At 53.7% G+C, this 20,027-nt stretch overlaps 1 protein-coding gene across 4 annotated transcripts in view; it reads right to left on the reverse strand.

Annotated features, from left to right (window-relative positions):
* The window catches only part of OGDH (oxoglutarate dehydrogenase), a 70,062-nt gene that overhangs the window by 5,207 nt on the left and 44,828 nt on the right, over window positions 1-20,027 (reverse strand). For all 4 annotated transcript variants that reach the window (XM_025853083.2, XM_025853084.2, XM_073885033.1 and 1 more), the window contains 13 exons: window positions 18,366-18,520; window positions 18,100-18,246; window positions 17,851-17,941; window positions 17,361-17,540; window positions 14,599-14,727; window positions 2,841-3,020; window positions 2,374-2,526; window positions 2,043-2,145; window positions 1,798-1,926; window positions 1,466-1,616; window positions 1,124-1,251; window positions 835-1,013; window positions 372-443 (listed from right to left, as the gene is read on the reverse strand). In XM_025853083.2, coding sequence (XP_025708868.1) covers window positions 372-443; window positions 835-1,013; window positions 1,124-1,251; window positions 1,466-1,616; window positions 1,798-1,926; window positions 2,043-2,145; window positions 2,374-2,526; window positions 2,841-3,020; window positions 14,599-14,727; window positions 17,361-17,540; window positions 17,851-17,941; window positions 18,100-18,246; window positions 18,366-18,520 — 1,797 coding nt within the window. The remainder of the gene's footprint in view (window positions 1-371; window positions 444-834; window positions 1,014-1,123; window positions 1,252-1,465; window positions 1,617-1,797; window positions 1,927-2,042; window positions 2,146-2,373; window positions 2,527-2,840; window positions 3,021-14,598; window positions 14,728-17,360; window positions 17,541-17,850; window positions 17,942-18,099; window positions 18,247-18,365; window positions 18,521-20,027) is intronic.

A 20,027-nucleotide genomic window follows, 5' to 3' on the forward strand; every position in this document is an offset into this window, starting at 1 on the left:
CTGCCCCAGCTGCCACCGGGGACCCTGGCAGGAGCTCACACGGCAGGGTCTCTGTCCCACTCCATCCCTCCCGCTCCTCTGAGAGCACGGCCACACCTGGACCTCGGGTCTACCTACAGCCCAGTCTAATTTGCTTTAAAAACCGACTCCCGGTTACCCTGTGCCAAGTCATAATGCTCCACGGAATCCAGCCCAGAGGTGCCCGAGTTCTTTCCTCTAAGACGTCTGCCCGAGCCCAGTGCAGACAGCTGCTCCTCACGTGGCAGAAGGGGGACCCTCACTTCAGGGGGCCAGCAGGAGCCGCCCACCCGTCACCCCCGAGGCCTGGGCGCGGAGCCGCAGTGGCTGTGTGGGGCAGCCGCTCTGCTCACCGGCAGGACATCCGGATCATCATTGCACATCTGCAGGAACCGCTCCGGCCGGGCGGAGGAATGTTCTGGGCCCTGGAACCACACACAAATTACGGTTCGGGAGGTCTGCAGAGGTGGGAGGTGCACTTGCCACATCTCTTCCTTAATGGACTTGGGTCACTTCTGGTCTGAAAAACGCCGAGTCGCACTGACCCCACTAGTGCTTCAACCCCCTGCCCACCCCCAGAGCGTGGAGGGGCCCACACCCCAGCTCTGCACGGTTTCTAACACCTGGTTCTGAGACGGTCTCCCACAGGGCCTCTGCAGCAAAGTGAGCAGGGGCGTCTGAAACAGGGCAGCCTGTGCCGGCACCCCTGTTCCTCACCAGAGGTGGAGCAGGACTGACACCTGCCCTCAGAGACGGGGGCGCACCACACTGCGCCGCGCCAGCTTCTGGGGCCGGGGGTAGGGTGGGGGGGCTCACCATGCCCTCCATTCCATGGGGCAGCAGCAGCACAATGCCGTTCTGCCGGACCCACTTGGCCTGTCCCGGGCAGATGAACTGGTCGATGATGCACTGGGCCGTGTTGTGGAAGTCCCCAAACTGGGCCTCCCAGAGGACCAGGGCGTTGGGGCTGGCCATGGCAAAGCCCAGCTCAAAGCCTGCAGGGCGAGGAGGCGGGACAGGAGCAGAGTGAGTCAGCGGGCGGGCGGGGAGGGGGCTGCGGTGGGCCAGGCAGCAGGGAGCAGGGCCTGTGGGCCAGGGCACTCACCCAGGACCCCGTACTCAGACAGCGAGCTGTTGCACACGGTGTAGGGGGCCTGGTTGGGCCAGAGGTGGTTCATGGGGATGCAGGTCTTCTTGTCCACATTCTGGTCATGGAGCACGTGGTGGCGGTGGCTGAGGCACAACAGCACAGATTAGGAAGCACAGCGCCTGTGCTCCGCCCCAACACGCAGACCCAAGAGGGAGCCGCTTCTCCCAGAAGTGTCCACGTCAGAGCGGGGGAAGGCTGCTTCTGGGCCGACACAGGATTATCTTCTTGAGAAACGCCGAAGCCCTCCCTTTCTGCCTGCCGCGCTTCGCGGCGCCGCCAGAACCCCGAGAGCGTTACCTAAAGGTGCCGCGCTCCACATCCTGGCCGCTCAGCCGGATATGGATGCCCTCCTTCAGGAGCGAGCCGAAGGCCATGTACTCCGCCAGAGCCCAGTCCACGGTCCTGTTCTTCACCAGCTCCCCGCGGGTCTTCAGGATGCGGCTCAGCCCTGCGCAGACACAGTGCTCACCAGCCGCCCGGCACGCCCGCTCGTGACGAGAGCAGCACCTCAGTGGCCTGGCCAGCAGCCGTGATGTCCCACCCTGTCCTCCACCATGGGGCCTGCCCCGTGCTGGAGAGAAGTCCACGGACATGGCCCAACACTTCCACAGGTCAGTGGGCGTCCTCACCTCCATGGATGGTGAAGTTCTCCACGGGCACGGAGCTGGCCACATTCCCGATGTGCGTCAGGATGTCCTCCGTCAGGCCCGTGGAGGGGCAGGTCATGCTCCTCGGCTGCCCGTCCAGCGTGAAGAAGCCTAAGACAGGAGGACAAGCTGACACACAGCTGCCACTCTTCCGGGAGCCAACTGGGGCCCGAAGGGTGTGTGGTGGGGGCGGGGGAGAGGTGGCCCAGGTGATGTCCCTGGCTCACCGGGCCAGGGGGAATCCAGCCAGTGCTTGATGTGCAGGATCTTCTCATCCTTGGACCTGGTGAAGGCCTCCTCACAGATCTTGTCGTACTTGGAGATTTCCTCCTGGAGGGTCGGGCACAGCACAGCTGTCGGGGGGTGCTCTGCACAGGCCGCCCCCCCCCCCGCCCGTCACGCGCACAACCGCTCCGAGGCCCACGAGAAGCCTGCTGTGTCATCGTCTCTGCCCCTGCATTCTTCGCCACATCTGCTGGCTGCAGGCCTGCTCGGAGTCGGAGCCCCGTCCCCGCCCGGCCCCTCTCTACCCTTCCCGAGTCAGGGCCGGGGACACACCTCGTACTCGGGCTGGTTGACCACGCCCTGGGACACCAGCAGCTCAGCGTACTTCTGCAGCACGGGCTTCTGCTTGCGGATCTGCTTGTACATGAGGGGCTGCGTGAACATGGGCTCGTCCATCTCGTTGTGGCCGTTGCGCCGGTAACACACCTGGACACAGCAGGGACGCATCGGCGTCAGGGACCCAGCAGCACCTGCCTGCTCTCCTGCACAGCACCCCAGTGTACCTCCTCCACCATCTAGACCTCCTTCGCAGCAGTCGCTGTTACAGGAGATCAAACGAGCGACTTGGGGACACCCTGGCACAAGACCCCAGGCTGGGGCCTCAGAAGTCCTGGGGAGGGGCAGCCAGGTGACCCCGGAAAGGCCTGTGGATGCTGGCAGGTCCACTGTGTGTGGGACCCTGTGTGGGGAGCAATGTGGTGACGCCCCTCCTCTCCCAGCCACAGATGGAAGCCACTCACCAGGTCCACCACCACGTCCTTGTGGAAGGTGCTCCGCCACTCGGCCGCCACCTTGCACACGTACATGACGGCCTCTGGGTCGTCCGAGTTCACGTGGAAAATGGGGGCATTCACAACGCGGGCCACGTCAGTGGGGTAGGGCGAGGAGCGGGCCATGCGCGGGTCCGTGGTGAAGCCGATCTGCAAGGGACGTGCTGCTGGGCAGGGCTGGGCACTGGCGGTGGGGGGTGGGGGTGGAGTGGAGCGCCACTAGCTGGTGGCCACCCGGCCAAGCCTGCCCTCCTGAGTCCCCAAGCAGCTATTCAGGTTTTTCTTTTCTTTTCTTTTTTTTTTAATTTTAAGATTATTTATTTGATGGAGAGAGAGTGCTCAAGCAGGGGCAGCCTGACTCAGGACTCGATCCCAGGACCCTGGGATCACAATTTGAGCCAAAGGCAGATGCTTAACCATCTGAGCCACCCAGGAGCCACTGGGTTTTTTTTTTTTTTTTTTTATTGTTTTGTTGTTTCCTATTCTGCAAACAAATTTTATACATGTTCAACACATACAGTTTGGAAAACAATACAAAAAATTTAAAGTTAATTTAAACCAAGTTCTGTGTCTTTCCACTACCTACAGTGTATATATTTTGATGTTTTTCTTTGCCCATATACATGTAATATATATTTAAATCTTTGGACGCTGTTCTATAACTCAGCAGTTTGTTCACTCAACATGATGAGCTAACATTATGAGCACTGTTTCTTGGAAAGGAAAATTTAAGGCCTTCACGATAGTCCTTACTTTGTCGATGTACTAAAAAGTCTATATTCATAATTTTGTAACCTACATTTCCTATTGACTTCTATGAAATACTTCACACCACACACACTGTGATAATACCACAGCAGTCACGCCTGAGCTCCCAGAACATGACCCACCTCTGCTGCAGTGGGGCCTTCGCGGACCGTACAATACACACTATCTTCTTGGGCTTGTCCCTACTTCACAGTTTTGATACAATTTCGGACTTGAGAAAGTTGAAAGAATAACACAAAGAATTCCCACAGAGTCTTTACTCAGATTTGCCACCTGTCACTTGTTTCCTTTTGCCTTTTGCGGTCCACGCTCTTTCCCTGACGAGCGTGTGCACACTCCTCTTCCCTGGCCGTGCAGGGCTAAGTTGCAGGGAGTCCCCATTTGCTAAAACAGGGATGCTTCCCGACCAGCCTGACCAATTCCACGTCCCAGCGTGTGTCACCTGACCCACTGTCTCCACACACGCTCTGTCTGCCTCGTGATGCCTGCCCGACCTTTCTGCCCCAGCCCAGTGTCCAATCCAGTATCCTGTGTCCTCTCTCGTCTCCCTTAATCTGGAAGGCTGCCCGCCTTCCTTGGTTTTCACGGCACTGGCGTCTGTCCACTCTCCCGTTGGTGGACACATTCCCACACAGGTTTGCTCCAGCGGACACTGAGTGCACCCGGGAAGGGAGCACTGAGCTGTAGGCCGCCAACGCCAGTGGACTGCTGTCAGACGTCGGGGTGCCCCTCACGCTCCGGCCAGCAGCAAGTGAGTGCCCTGTACCGCCTCGCCCCAGACTCTGACCATTTCTCTGGGATGTTAAATGTTTTCGTGATCATACAGCACTGCTTCCTAGGACTTTGCCAAAATGTATGCCGAGACTTCTGGTGTCGGACACGTGGCTTCCTTACTACTTTTCAAAGTAGTACAATTATGGTTTTGACAAACACAGACAAATATTGAGCATCTGACAGCTTCCTCAGGAGAGAATTTCAGAAGGTCAAATCCTAGGTGCGGTCTCAGAGCAACAGGAGCGTCAGGGAAGCAGCACCTCTTCTCCTGCTACAGATGTCACGGGCCTGACCCCCATGGCAGGTCATGATCTGTGGCGTCCAAGTCGGTGAAGAGATTAAAGATAACTCAAGCAGAACCAGAGATCTGACGAAGTCTGGGAATTCGAACCGCTTTTACGTAATCTCTTGAACACACTGCCTAAAGAACAGATCAGAAATGGTCAGGAACCGATGAGAACATTAAGGAACGATGTACCAGGGAGAATTCTGATGAACACGTCTTGAACAATCTCATCGTCCCATCCAGGTCTCCTCATTTAGGGAAACGAGTGTAGGGAACTGTGAGTAGGTGGTCACGATATGCACGTTGTTTCTAGAACCTCACGGGACGTGTGCTGCTTTGACAAGTTGAGACCTCGGTCTGCCGGCTGCCCTCCAAATATCCACCACTGCTACCAACTTCTGTGTCTTCGAGCACATGTGGATGTGCGCGCACACACGTGTGGACATGGACACGCACATGGACATAGGGAGACAGGTGTGTGTACACACTGCTCTCTACTTCCCTCCACTTAACAGATCTTGTGGATCATTCAACAGTCTTCTAAATAGTTTCACTGCAGTTAACTCACACGGTGCCTACTTACGGGCCAGGCACTACTCTGAGCATTTTACATATATTGATTTTCATGAGTTAATTCATTTAAGTCTTATAACACACATATGGGTGCACCGTAAATTATTTAACCAGCTCCCTATTGACCTAGTGATGAAAATTCTGGCTTCTGGTCTTGGTGCAGCAGTGAGGTCTTCAAAGACAGCTCTTGGTGGACATCCGGCAGGGTGTACCAGGGGGAAGACCCCACTAAGCGGAGCTGCTGGTGTCAGCGCCAGAGACCCCAAAGCCAAATGTTTACTCTCGTCATCCCTGGCTGGAGCCCTGTTTCCTCCAACCCTGAAGCTGGTCCCTGGGTGGAGCCGATCTGATTGCTGGAAGGTCTTCCTGTCACTCAACCGAGATCTGCTTCCTGGTAGTTGCTACCCACCGGTGCTGGCGCTGCCATCACACTCCCGCTGCACGAATCCCTGGATTTTGATAAAACAGCTCTCATGCTTCCAGGGGTCTTCCAGCTTCCTGGGTCACTCCTGGTATGGTAGTTTCCAGACCCTGTGCCGTCCTGTGACACTCGTCCCTGGACACGGTCTCACTTAAGTGCCACCAAAATGCTTCACATTCTGTCACAAGAAGCTTGACAAACCCATAGCTTACCTATATACTGTATTTGTGTAATGTGATCCTTACGCTAGAATGTTATTAAATGTTATATTGCAAAGAAGGAAGGTTTCAAATCGGTGATCTAAGAAACCAGAGAGAGGAGGTTAAATTAAATCCAAAGCAAGTAGAAGGAAAGGGCTAACAAAGAACAGAAATCTATGAACTAAAAAACAGGGAAATGCAGAAAACGCAACGAAACCAAACCTATTCCTTTGAAAGCAACAGCAAATCCACAGCCAGACCAACTACAAAAAAAAAAAAAGAGAAAAAACCTGAATTATCAGGATCAGGAGTGAGAGAAGGGCCCTCAGTATAGCCACTTCAGAACAAACGGGACACCTGGATAGTCTTATATTTACTAAAGAAACTGAATTTATACTTAAAACAACAAATGTTCTCATAGGGACTTCCACTTCTGCAAGGTGGAGATGAACTTTTCCCTATTCCTCCTGCCAAGGGCAGCTAGCACCCCAGGACGTCGTACGCAGCACAAACACGACACTTTGACGGCAGACAGAAGAAGGCAGACCAGCCAGGGGCCTTAGGTTCCAAGGAATGACTCTGACAGATCCCAGCACTGTCTGTCTCCTCCCGTGCCCCAGCTTGGGCGCTAGAGAGGCGGGTAAGCGCAGACACACCAGCAGGAACAGACGAGGAAAAGCTAGAGGACCAAGAACAAGAAACTGAAAATACAACATTTCTTTTTTCTAAAAATTAATACTGTTCTATTTTTGAGATTTTTAAATTTTGAACTATTTATTTATTCTAAAGTAATCTCCACCCCAACGCAGGGCTTGGACTCCTGACCCTGAGATCAAGAGTCACATGCTCTGCCCACTGAGCCACCCAGGCGCCTCTAGGAGCCAACATTTTTAGATTAATAACCACCCTGCCAGCTCACGGCCTTCCCCACCCCCACCAACAAAGGCTGGGGTGGGGAGTCCAGACCAGCGGCAATGAGCTGATTAGGCACCCACCCCCTCCTTGGTGCCAGTGGAGGCCATGTGGGGAGCAGCACACCACAGCCCCTGTGCTACCCTGCCTGCCCTCCCCTCCCTGGGTCATGGAAGATACGGGTGGGGAACCTGGACTCCCACCCCCAACTGAGATGCCCAGGAGGTGAGTCCTAACAGAAGATTTAAGTGAGATCTGAGTCTCAACACAAAGCCCAAGATGTCCTGGTTTCATTTGAAAACCGACAACTGGAAAAACCTCAGGTTGAATGAGAAAAGCGAACATCAGAAGCCAACACCAAGATGACACGGATGTTAGAATTATCTGACAAAGACATTAAAAAAGACGTCATAAAAATGCTTCGATGAAAATTATGAACATGCCTGAAACACATGAAAAAATAAAAACTCTCAGCAAAGACATAAAAGAGAAGAAATGAGAATGAAGTGAAAAGTTTAGAACTGAAACATAAAAAATGGTGGGGGCATCTGGGTGGCTCAGTCAGTTGAGCGTCCTGTTCTTGATTTTGGGTCAGGTCACGATCTCAGCGTCACGGGATTGAGCCCTGCGTCGGGCTCTATGCTGAGTGTAGGAGTCTGCTTGAGATTCTCTCTTTCTCCCTCTGCCTCTCCACCCTACTCGTGCTCTCTCTCTCTCTAAAAAAACAAAAACAAACAAAAAACTGGGGGGAAAAACCCAAATGGAGATCTCTATAGCAGAACGGGGGCAGAGAGGAAAGAAGCTGTGACCTTGAGGTCACCCTGAATCTCAACAAACGGAGAGCCTGACGGGAATGTGAGGCTGTAACAACAGGTCTGACGTTGGTGCCACTGGAGACCCAGAAACAGGAGACGTGGGGCTGAATGAGTATCTGAAATAAACAGCATCTGTAGGAGTAAATGTAGCCGAGGAGGTGAGAGAACTGTCCTCTGAAAACTGTAACATGGTGACGAAAGAAAGTGAAGATGACACAGACAAATGGAAAGACGTACCATGCTCATGGATTGGAAAAATTAAAATTAAAATGTCCACACTGCCCAAAGCAATCTACAGATTCAACACAATCCCTACCAAAATACCAGGGGCATTTTCCACAGAAATAGAGCAACAAATCCTAAAATGTACATGGAACCACAAGACCATGAATAGCCACAGCTGTGCTGAGAAAGAAGTGAGCTGGCGGTGTCACGCTGCCTGACTGCAAACGATACTGCAAAGCCACAGCAACCCACACAGTGTGGTGCTGGCACAAAAACAGACACACAGACCAGAGGTACAGAACAAAGGGCCCAGAAACAAACCCATGCCTACGTGGCCAATTAAGTCATGAGAAAGGAGCCAAAAATAGACAATGAGGAAATCACAGTCTCTTCCACAAGTGGTGTTGGGAAAACTGGACAGCCACATGCAGAAGAATGGCACTGGACCACATTCTTACACCATCCACAAAAATAAACTCAAAATGGATTAAAGACTTGAACGTAAGACCTTTTACTCCCAAGAGAAAACACAGGCATAATAAGCTCCTGGACATCAGTGTTTGTGATTTTTGGGATCGGACACCAAAAGCAAAGATAAACCAGTGGGTTTATGTCAAACTAAAAAGCTTCTGCACAGCAAAGGAAACGATTAACGATGAAAAGGCAGCCTATGGGATGGGAGAAAATATCTGCAACTTGTATGTCTGATTAGGGATTCATATCCAAAATATATGACGAACTGATACAACTCAGCAAAAACCAAACAATCCAATTAAAAATAGGCAGAGGGCCCGAATAGAAACTTTTCCAAAGAAGACATCCAGATGCCCAAAAGACACCTGAAAAGATGCTCCACATCACTCATCATCAGGGAAATGCAAATCAAAACCACAATGAGATATCACCTCACACCTGCCAAAATGGCTAAATCAACACCACCAGAAACAACAGGTGTTGGTGAGGATGCGGAGAAAGGGAACCCCTCATGCACTGAGGGTGGGAATGCCACCTCTGGACAACAGTATGGAGGTTCCTCAAAAAGTTAAAAATGGAAATACCATGTGATCCAGTAATTCCACTTCTGGGTATTTATCCTAAGAAAATAAAATCGCTAACTCAAAAAGATACATGCACCCCTATGTTTACTGCAGCATTGTCTACAACAGGCCAAGTATCCACCAACGGACGAATGGATGAAGACGTGGTGTACAGATATACAATGGAGTATTATTCAGAAATCAGAGAAGGAAATCTTCCGTCTGTGACAACACGTACGGACCTGGAGGGCATTACACTAAGTGAAATAAGGCGAAGACAAATACTTTATGATCTCATTTGTATGTGGAGCCTAAAACAAGAAAAAACCCAAACTCACAGACACAAGAGGACATACTGGTGGTTGCCAGAGGTGAGGGGTGGGGAGCATGGGTGAAAGGGGTGAAGGTGGCTTAAAAAAAAAAGAAATAATGTTTGAAAATGCCCCAAGTGTGTCAAAAGCTGTAAATTTACAGATTTGAGAAGCTGAATGATGCCAAGTCACTTGGGCAGGGGAGAGATCATCTTCTCCGCGGGCAGTGTCCGCGTCTAACAGAATGAAGCTCCTTCCTTGCCCCACATGCAGAAGGTAACACCAGGGGAGTCACAGACATTAAGAGCTTCGAGGAAAACATAGGAGTCAGAAAACAAAACTTTTGCGCTTCCAAAGACATCAAGAAAGTGAAAAACCCACAGAGAGAAAATATTTGCAAATCATATACCTGATAAAGGGGTCGTATCCACACTGTATGGAGAATTCTTACAACTCAATAATAAAAAGACAATCTAATTTAAAAACAGGCAGAAGAGGGGCGTCTGGGTGGCTCAGTCAGTTAAGCGCCTGCCTTCGGCTCAGGTCATGATCCTGGGGTCCTGGGATCGAGTCCCGCATCGGGCTCCCTGCTCGGCAGGGAGCCTGCTTCTCCCTTTGCTTGCTTCTCCCTCTGCCTCTCTCGCTGTCTCTTTCTCTCTCAAATAAAAATCTTTTAAAAAAATTAAAAAAAGTAAAAACGGGCAGAAGATCTTTGTAGACATTTCTCCAAAGAAGACATACAGAAGGCCAACAGACACATGTGCAGATGCTCAACGTCATCAGTCACTAGGGAAATGCAAACCGAAACCAGTTCACACCTACTTGGCTACAAGAGAAAGGAGACAAGAATGAGCATCGTGAAGAGGAGGGAGAACTGGAACCTCATACGCTGCTGGCAGGTCAAACGGTGCAGCCACCTTGGAAAACAGCCTGGTGGGTCCTCACAGAGGTACACAGAGCTACCACGTGACCCCACAATTCCACTCCCGGGTACATGCCACACAGACACCTGTGCCCAGAGCAGCATCACATCACATTAACAGCCAAGAGGTATAAATAACTCAAATGTCCCTCACCTGATAAATGGGGGAATGAAACATGCCAGAGCCATATACCAGATATCGCATGGGCATTAAAGGGAGAAAGTCCCGATTATGATATGACTAACAGCTGCTTAGGGCTGGGAAGGACAGGGCAGGGGCGTGATGGCTAAGGGACGCAGAATTTCTTGAGATGATAAAACGTTCTACAACTGGGGTGGAAGCTGTGTTGTCTGTGAAGACACTAGAAGCGGCTCCATTGTATGCTGTGAGTGGGCAAAGTGTGTGGTGTGTGAATTAGATCTCAGGAAAGCTGTTAAAACAAACAGAGAAGAGCTGAGCAAACCCCAAACAGGCTGATCCCAGAGACATCCATGCCAAGGCACATCTCATCGAGCTTCTGGAAATGGAAGACAAAGGGAAAGAGCCTTCTCGTAAAGAAAACTCTAGGCCCAGAGGTCTCCTACTGGCAGATTCCACTGACCGCTTACAGAGGAAGTTAACACCAGTCCTACACAGACTTGTCCAGAAAACAGAGCAGGAGGGAGCAGTCTCCCACCTACTTGACGAGGTTGGCACGACCCCGACACCAACACCAACCCCAGGCAGATGCGACAAGAACACATGAGCGCAGACACAGGACTCCACACTCAGGATGGAATCCGCCACCACCAAACCACAGGGTCATCTTAATAGACGCAGAAAAGCATCTGACAAAAACCACCATCCATTTGTGATAAATACCATCCACGAATCAGGAACAGAAGGGAGCTCCCTTAGCTTGCAAAGGACACTGCAGAAAACCTTCAGTAAGTACTATAGTGAAAGGCCAAGACCGAATGCTTTTCTCCTAAATCAGGAATGAGGACGGGCTGCCCACGCTGCCCACTTGCGCACCGTGCTGGCCACACAGTAGGTTGAGAAACAGTAATACAAGGCACTTATCTACAAGTGTTGGAAAGGAAGAAACAAAACCATCTCTTGTTGAGACATGACTGTTTATACAAGATTCCACAGCATCACAACCAAATTACTAAAAGTGAGTTTAATAAGGTTGTGGGGTACAAAACGCAAAACTGAATTCTATTTCTACATCCTGCTAACAATCGGAAATTGAAATTTTTAAAAAGTATCATTTATAATGGCCCCCAAACAATCAAATACTTAGGAGTAAGCCTCACAAAATGTGCAGGATCTGTAGGCTGAGAGCTATAAAATACCTATGAGAGAAAAAAAAAATCAAAATAATTCAGAGACTTATCGTATTGTCAGATCAGAAGGCTCAGTGCTGTGAAGGCTGCAATTCTTCCCAAATGGACATACTGATTCCACAGACTTTTAATCAAAATACCAGCAGCAAGTGACAGAATCGCTACAACAACTTTGAGAAGTAACAAAGTTGGAGGACTCACGCCAGTTTCCAGACTGACGGCAGAGCCAGGGTCATCAAGGGGGTGTGGTGTCGGCCGAACGGACAGACACACATCAGTGGAGAAGAACAGACCCGCAGACGTGTGGTCAATTCATTTCCAGGAAAAACAGTCCTTTCAACAGATTGTCCTGAAACAAGGGATATCGATATCCCTTTCCAAACTCCAAATGCAATACACGCTTACACACAAAACGTGAAACTGTGAAACTTCCAGCAGCTGGAGGGGAATCTTTGTGACCTCGGTCAGGCAAACTTTCCTTAGACCTGGCATCAAAAACATGATCCGTAAAAGCGATAAAATCATAAATCGGACTTCACCAGCATAAAAAATTCCCGGTCTGTGAAAGATAATGGTAGGAGAACGAAGATAAGCCAAAGAATGGGAGGAAACCTTTGGAAACACATCTTTGGTATAAGGGATTTGCATCCAGAAAGTATAAGGAACTCTCCAGTTTTAGCAATAAAACCAGCAGCCTCCCCGGGGCCCCCTTCCGCAGAGAACACGTGTGGTAGCTGGTATGTACCGGACGCCCACGTCTTTAGCCTTTAGGAGAAGGAAGAGTGAACCACATGCGACACTGCAGGCCGTCAGATCTGACAACACCCAGGCTAGTAAGGCCGACGGCCTCATTCACTGCAGATGGCGCGGGCGTTCCGGGTAAAGTCCCCCAGACAGTTATTGTGTATGTGGTAATCTCACGGAGTGAGAAACTGACGTGCATGCCAAAATCTGTCTGTGAACCTTTACAGTGACTTCAGTCCTCACTGCCAAGCTGGGAATGATTCAAATTCCTACCCACCGTGGCAACTGACTATGCCACTGAGAACCACGCAGAGGCTGGAGGAGCCGACCCCAATGAACACGGGTGCACGTAGAGCAGTGTCGCTGGGGGGGTGCAGCCAGCACTGCAGGTCTCTGTTCACCGACTGCGGTGGGCAGGGAGAGGACAGCGTGTGCCCGCGTGCACCTGTCCTGGACCGGAGGAGTGCACACCGGCACGGCTGGACTCTACCATACAGAAAGGACAGCAATAAAAAGCTCATCTAATTCCCGTGTCTACATTGAGTGCTGCTGGACGCCTCCCGAGACTGGGCTGAGAATCTGGTCAGGCCTTTTCCCGGGACTAGAGCCTGTTCCCTAGGACAAAATGTTGCAGGTGTCCGGCAGCTCTCCTATTTGCCAGGATCCCGAAGAAGTTACCTTTTACGGTCTCCTGGGACAGGGTTCACCTCAGTCTGGAAACAACTGGAAAATTCTACCTAGATTCTAGTGAGCTACCCTGTGTCTTGGGCTTCCAGTCACTCTGACCTCGTCTGTCCTTCCTCCAGAGTGAAGACCGCTCTCCTGTTAGCACAGCAGCCCCAACCCACAAGCAAGGAGTCTACTCTGTTCTTGGTCGTCTGTTCAGAATATACTGCAGTGACGGGTTTTTTGTGGGTTTCTAGACCTTTCGGTGTCTTTGGCATTTTTTCAAAATTCTTCCTGATAACCGTTCTTTGAAACAAAGCACATCGAATACTGACTCTCAAGCAAGCTATTCACTCTCTGCTCCTCTTCTGGAGAACCGGAACGATTCTACCTAGGGCACGAGTGGCCGTGGCAGGAGCTACTGTGCATGCCTAGTTTGGCGCCTAGCACACGGTAGGTCATACCGCATGTTATGTTCGTGCTAGACCTTTCACGTTTCGAGTTCTCCGGCAGAATGGCCGCCGCGTTGACTTCGATGTTTACGTTCTTCCTGCTCCCTCCCTGCGCCCCGCTGGGGCAGCTGCAACTGTCCCTGCTTCCTCTAAGCACCACCCCCACCACCATAGAACAAATTACCTGTGCAGATGAAGCTATCCCGTCTCTCCATTGCTCCTGTCCTTCCAGTGGCCTCCTCATGCATGTGGGGCCCGACAGAAGCTGGCCGATGGCCGTGCGCTGACCAAACTCAGTGCAGATGCCCTCATCCCCTCCCTTGGACACAGGGACCCCTTCCCTGCCTGGATCCAATGGTCCCCGTCATTTGCCTACTGGACCAACAATCTGCATTTAGAGATCAAACCCTCGGGGAAACTCGTGCTGCTTATGGCACCCGCAGGCCCCCAGGCCGCACTGAACCGCAAGCTCCGAGGCAGCGGGGAGCACGCTGTCTCTCTGCTGTAATCTAGAGCAGCCCCTGCACGCAGAGGCCCCAGAGTCTCTGTCACAGGACAGTTCACACAGGCTGGCGACAGGCAACGGGAGTAAGACATGGCAGGGATACGTCAGAACTGGGCCGAAATATCCCCTCACAAGAATGTTCATCACAGCATTACTTAGAACAGTGAGAAATGAGAATCCCAGAAGTCTCACAATGTGGCAACATGTTTTATGAAGCAACCTATGACAGATATTTCCATTAAAATTAGTATCTTAAGGGGCGCCTGGGTGGCTCAGTGAGGCGTCTGCCTCTGGCTCAGGTCATGATCTCAGGGTCCTGGGATCGAGTCCCGCGTCGGGCTCCCAGCTCAGTGGGGAGTCTGCTTCTCCCTCTGCTCCCCCGCCCCCTGCTTGTACACACACGCGTGCTCTAAGAAAAAAAATTACAATCTTTAAAATTAATATTTTAAGAGTATATAAGGACATGAAATAATAATGAGATAAGTAAGAAATGGGTAGAACAGCGTGTATAAAACCTCAGTTTCTTCAATAAGAACAGCCATCTATATGCTTGTGGGGCTGGAAGAAAATATTCCAAGGTAACGTCACTGTCTTAAATACCATCATCAAAATCTCTCCTTTTTTAAAAAACGTTTCCTGCGTTGTCCACATCTTTCATAAAAGACGTATCTTTATAACGAGAGAACTGTCCTAAATAACTGAGACGTGTCACTCTACGTCAGACGGCTGTGAGCACAGAGCCCTCAGGAGGAAGTCTGTGGCCTCTGTGGTCCCGGGGCCCCGGTTACCTGGTTGTTGACGACCACGTGGACGGTGCCGTGAGTCGTGTAGGAGGGCAGGTCGCTCAGGTGGAAGGTCTCATACACGATGCCCTGGCCGGCAAAGGCGGCGTCTCCGTGCAGAAGGATAGACATGACCTGCAGACGTGCAAAGGAGACCCCAAATGCAACACAGCCCCACCCACCACGGCCACAAGGCCACACCAGAGACTGAGTCACAATCTGCTTTTCCAAAAATAATGCATTTTGAGATCATTTCAAACTTAGAAACAAAAACAAAGTGGCAGGAGAACACATGACCCCCAGACCCCGCCTGGGCCCTGCCTTGCGCCATTGGCACACCTGCCACTCGGCCACCGTCTGCTGCAGAGCCTACAGACACCATGCTGGACAGGGCCTGTGGGACCCTCCTGGCAGGGGGGCAGCGCTGGCCACGTTTTATCATCCTTGCATCCAGGGGCGGGGCAGCCCACTGCCTCTCCTGTCTCCACAGCCCGGATAGGCCTTCGTGACCACACCCACAAATGGCGCACTCCACACCGGGAGACGCCCCAGCTGGCCTGCCCCACGCCAGCAGGCCTCCCTGTGTTCCTGGACAGTGTCTCCCTCCCACTCACTATTCCCCCTTGGTCATGAGAACCTCTGTCTGCTCCTTACTAGCCCCCGCCCGGCAGCAGCAGCAGCAGCCTCTCCTGGGTGCTGCTAGGTGTCCCTCCTAAAGGAATCTGCAGGTGTTCTGCAAGAGCCTCCCCTTCTTGCCTTTTATTTGCATTCATGTGTGCTCACGGTTCCTATTCTATTCAGTCGGCCGTAACTGACTTCTATCACACTGTGCGGCTCCCATCGTCCCCGTCCCACATTCAGCGTGGGGACCCCGTGTCATCTGGACGGTGGCCCCCGCACAGCCTGGAAGGAGACACTTCTCCAGGAGCCTGCTTGCAGGGATGGCCAGGGAGACCAGCCTGCGCACACAAGTGATGCTCAGTGTCTGTGTCCACGGGAGAACGCGATGCTGTCGTGCGCAACCCAACTCTGTTAAGCGCCATCCTCCCTCTGCATCCACGGACACCTCCCGCACTGCGAGACACTGCTCCCGCTGCCCCTACTCCCGGAAGCCCTTGTGTGTCCCCTGCCAGGAGGGGAGGGTCTACCGTGTCCTTTCCGGGGACAAAATGGAACCCTGCGTGTCCTGCCTCTGGCCGCAGGGATGCTCACTGGGATAGGTTTATGCAGGGGCCTCCTCGGAGGAGCGGGTAGGAAGGCCACGGGGAGTCTTGCCAGAGCCTTCTCTGCACACGCTCGGCCTCCCGCTGTCGGGCACTTTGGGCAGCCTCCCGTCTGGACCTCCTGGGGAAGCCACACTGGGGCCCTCGCCGAGGCTCCCTCAGTGCGGTGCTCGGTGCTGACACCATGGGGCCTGCCGCTCCTTGCGTCTGATGGCACCCCAGTGAGCGGGCCGCCCTCCTGCACCGGGGGCTGCTTCCCCACAAACACCCCAGGGCCCAACCGGGTCAGGCTCCGTCTTCTCCCAGGTCACAGAATAACCCTGGTCCCGTGTACAGAGAGTACATAAGTTTTCTGAAATGTGGAAGGTCACATAACAGACTCCAGCTCTCTGAGTTTTCAGTTTAACAGAAATCAGCTAATTGCTGGGGGTTCTGGACAAGCAGCAAGGAGAACAGGCATGAAGGACTGTGGGGTCGGGATCCACGGCTGGGGGCGGGCGAGGGTCGGAGTGGCTCCTACACAGAGGTGGGTGCTCCAGGGGTGGGCTTTGTGCACCAGGAAAGAGCCCTCCTGAAAATGAGTGCCTGGTGAGCACATGGGGCTAACCAGCCTGTCCTGGCCTCCTGTCTCATGGCGGGACTGATGGCTGCCATCACCTGGAGCATGCTCAACGTCCTTCGGCTTTCACCTAGTGACTTGTTGCTTTCCAGGACGTGTCCAGCACTCTGAGCGAGCACTGCTCGAGAGGCTTTTTGTCTCACTTACAAATGAGGACATCGCACAGACTTTCCTGCAATCTCGTTCCCCAACCTGGCTCCACATGTTGTGTCCTAGCCGAGGACGACGGGAGTGCTAGAGGTCCTGGTGACCACCACCACCCCCTGCAGCCACCGTGTCATTGCTGCTCCCCGGGCCCGCCCGGGAGGCCCCCCTCCACCTGGAGCATGACCTTCACATTCTGACATGCTCACCGCTCCCCGTGGGCCAGGCCCTTTCTCTGCGAGGGCGGGGGTGCCCGTCAGTGCAGGAACCACTTCCAGCCCCGATGCAATGCCTGGCCCAGACCCATCACCGCTGACCCATTGCCGCTGACGGCAGTTTCCCGGGTCACTCTCTGAGCGCAGAACTAGCAGACCCATGGTAGTTAGAATTATGGACCTTCAAATAAGCTAACGCCTGGCTCCACCTCTAGAGAGTCTGCCTCCTCTAAGGGCACCCCCAGGCCAGTGCACCCCGCTCTGCCCCCAGCACCCCAATCTACCTGCACCTCACCCGCGTCTTTCACCTCCAGAGAAGGTTCTTATTTGCAAGCCTGGCTTCACTCCAGGTGTGATGACGGGAGTGCCCCACCCCCTGCCCGGCTCTGGAACTCACGCTGGGAGGGAGCACCTCTGCAGGCGCGACTGGGTCACTATCTAGGACTCTGCCCAAGTCTGTTCAGAACACTTTGTTTGCGTCCCGAGGTGGAAGACATGACTGGGGCTCGGAGCCCGTCCCGGACACTGTGGCCTCAGGGCTGCCCTGGCCGGCCCCCACGGCCTTACCTTCTTCCCTTCTGTGTCCCCGCAGTAGAACTGCTCCGCCTTCGTCTTGCCCATCACCACGGGGTCGGCGGCCTCGAGGTGGGAAGGGTTCGCCACCAGTGACAGGGTGATGTTCCTGTCGGTCACGCGGTTGATCCGCCGGTGGTACATCCCCAGGTGGTATTTCACGTCCCCAGAACCCTGACACACAAACATGGGGCTTTATCCTTGGAGCGCGGGAGATGCTCAGGCTTCATGACGCCTCTGCTCTGTGCTATTTCTATTCCCAGAACCCCCATTCCTGCAGGTGTGGGAAGGTTTTCCCCCAGATGGCTCCCATCCATGGCTACGGGAGAAGGGCCTTGCGCCCAGTGGGAGGACTGTGAGCCGGTGGCCACCACCTGTGTGACGGTGTGGAGGCCCCCGGCCTGCTGAGGGCACAGCTGTCCTGAGCGACAAGTGGAGCTGAGGGTCTTGGGTGGGTTTCTCGAGAAGAAACCAGGTGCCTCACCTCATCAGCGGCTTCCAGCTTGGAATCGAACTGACAGAAAATCTGTTCCAGCTCCTTCCTGATGACGTTGGCAAGCACGTTGAGCCGCCCCCTGGGACACAGAGGGGGGTGAGCCCGAGGCCACGGCAGTGCGAGGAAGGCAGGTGGAAAACAGGCCCGTGGGGAGCGCTCTGCCCTCAGCCTTGGCTGGGGCCCCACACGATGGTGGTGGGGTCTGCGGGGACGGTCACCGGGACGGCGGGCGCGTACCTGTGGGGCATCCCCATGATCACGTAGTCCACCCCGTTCTCACTGGACTTGTCGATGATGGTCTTGAGCGCAGGGATCAGCACCTCGCACCCTTCCAGACCGAAGCGCTTCTCAGACGACCACTTTCGCTGCAGGAAATCCTCAAACCTGGCCAGGGACCATGTCACGTGGGCCAGTGCCACTTCCAGGGCCGTGGCATCCCACACTCCCGTGGAGAGATGGCACAGCACGATGCCCAGCCCTGCCCCTCCCCGCACAGCCCGCACCTGGTGGACCGCACGAGCCTGGCCAGCAGGGTCCGCTTCTCCTCACTGGTGAACTGCATGACCCCGGGCGTCTCGAACTTCTGCCGGATCCACTGGCACTGCTCTAGGTCGTTGATGAACATGAACTCCACCCCGATGTGCTGACAGTAGGCCATCTGTACACACACACACACACCCGTCAAGGGTTGCTCACCCCAGGGGATTGACTGCCTATCCAGCCAGAAAGCTGGCGGGAATGGGGGCCTCCCTTTCAAAGCCTGCGGAGCCAGCTGGGACCCGGGGAGGAGATGGGGTTGGTGCCAGGCCTGGGCCTGCAGCCTCCTCACTCCCAGCAGGCCCACAAGACGCTTCCGCGGGTCACACAGCCCAGCGAGCAGGGAGGGGACAGCAAGAACCGAACCGTGAGGCCAAGGCGCTTTCCTTTGTGGCAGGAAGATGGAGGCCCCGGCCAGGGGATGGATGATTCTGGGAAGCCAGCTTCCCTGACCTCAAGGTTAGACCGTGGCCAGCGCCACGAGAAAGGGACTGTGCTGCTGGTGGGTGACAGAGCTCGGTGGCCACTTAAGATTTGCAGGTGTTTGGATTTTAAATTCTGCTTTAAGTGAGCCCTCTTGGGAAGGCTGGGTCCTACAGAAGTGTGACTGCACACATTACAAAACAGAAGGCCCTGAACAGAGCAGGTGTATCCCATCCATGGCACTCCCGTTACAGCTGGGAAGGAGGCCGTGTGTCCTGTGGGAAGCACAGGCTCAGTGGAAAGGAAGCTGAAGTGGGAGAGGACAGGAAGGCCACACGAGTGCTCGGCCGCAGGGTGGGGGCCTTTGCAGGGGCCCATGCCTTCCTGAGGCAGGTGACCTGGGCCCCTCTTCTGCCTCCACCCACCAGCCGTCCAGGGTGACAGCAAACCCCAAATCAGCACCAGAGTTAAAGAAGGAAGCACCCTGATATGGCATAGGGAGGTTTTATAAACCCCAAAACCCTCTCCAGCAGCCACACTGTCCAAGCACTCAGACTGCCAGGCTCTGCTCAGAGGGTCCGTCTGTGCTCCGTTGGTTTTCATGACAGACATGGAATCGGCTGGCAAGGTGCAGTGCGGGGGTGTGCCCTTCAGAGCAGGGGTGGGCATCTCTGCACGTAGCTCCACGATTACGAAACAGAGGAAAGTCTGCCTGAGCTCACAGTAACCACCAGGAACTACATGCGCCATCATCCTGGCCAGGAGAGGAGGATCTCGCCAAAGGACCAAGAGGAAGCGGAGCTGGGAAGGGCCTGGGTTCTTCTATGACAACATCTCAGGTGACAAACCGGGAGCAAGAAGCCTGGGGGATGGGCCTGCTGGGCTGTCCTCACTGACTTCCTGGCTTCAGAGTCAGCAACAGCCCCTGCTTCTGCCTGAGCTTCACGGTCCCAGATCCACTGAGCCACAGAACCACTCGGCCCAACCGGAGTGTCTTGTTAACAGGAACCCTCCTCCATCAGCTTAAAAAAGGTTTTCCTGGGGCCTGAATCTGAGCTGCAAGGCCAGGATGGAGGGGAATGAGATGGAGGGGAGAGCAGAGGGAGGTGGAAGGGAGTGGGGAGGAGAAGGGACCGAGGGAGGACAGGAGGAGAGGCAGGCGGAGAGAAGGGATGGGAATGGGGAGGGAGGGAGGGGGCAGGGGG

This window comes from Callorhinus ursinus, unplaced genomic scaffold, assembly GCF_003265705.2.
Source record: "Callorhinus ursinus isolate GAN/ISIS: 27379988/994484 unplaced genomic scaffold, GSC_fseal_2.0 scaffold60, whole genome shotgun sequence".
In the NCBI taxonomy this organism is placed as follows: Eukaryota; Metazoa; Chordata; class Mammalia; order Carnivora; family Otariidae; genus Callorhinus; species Callorhinus ursinus.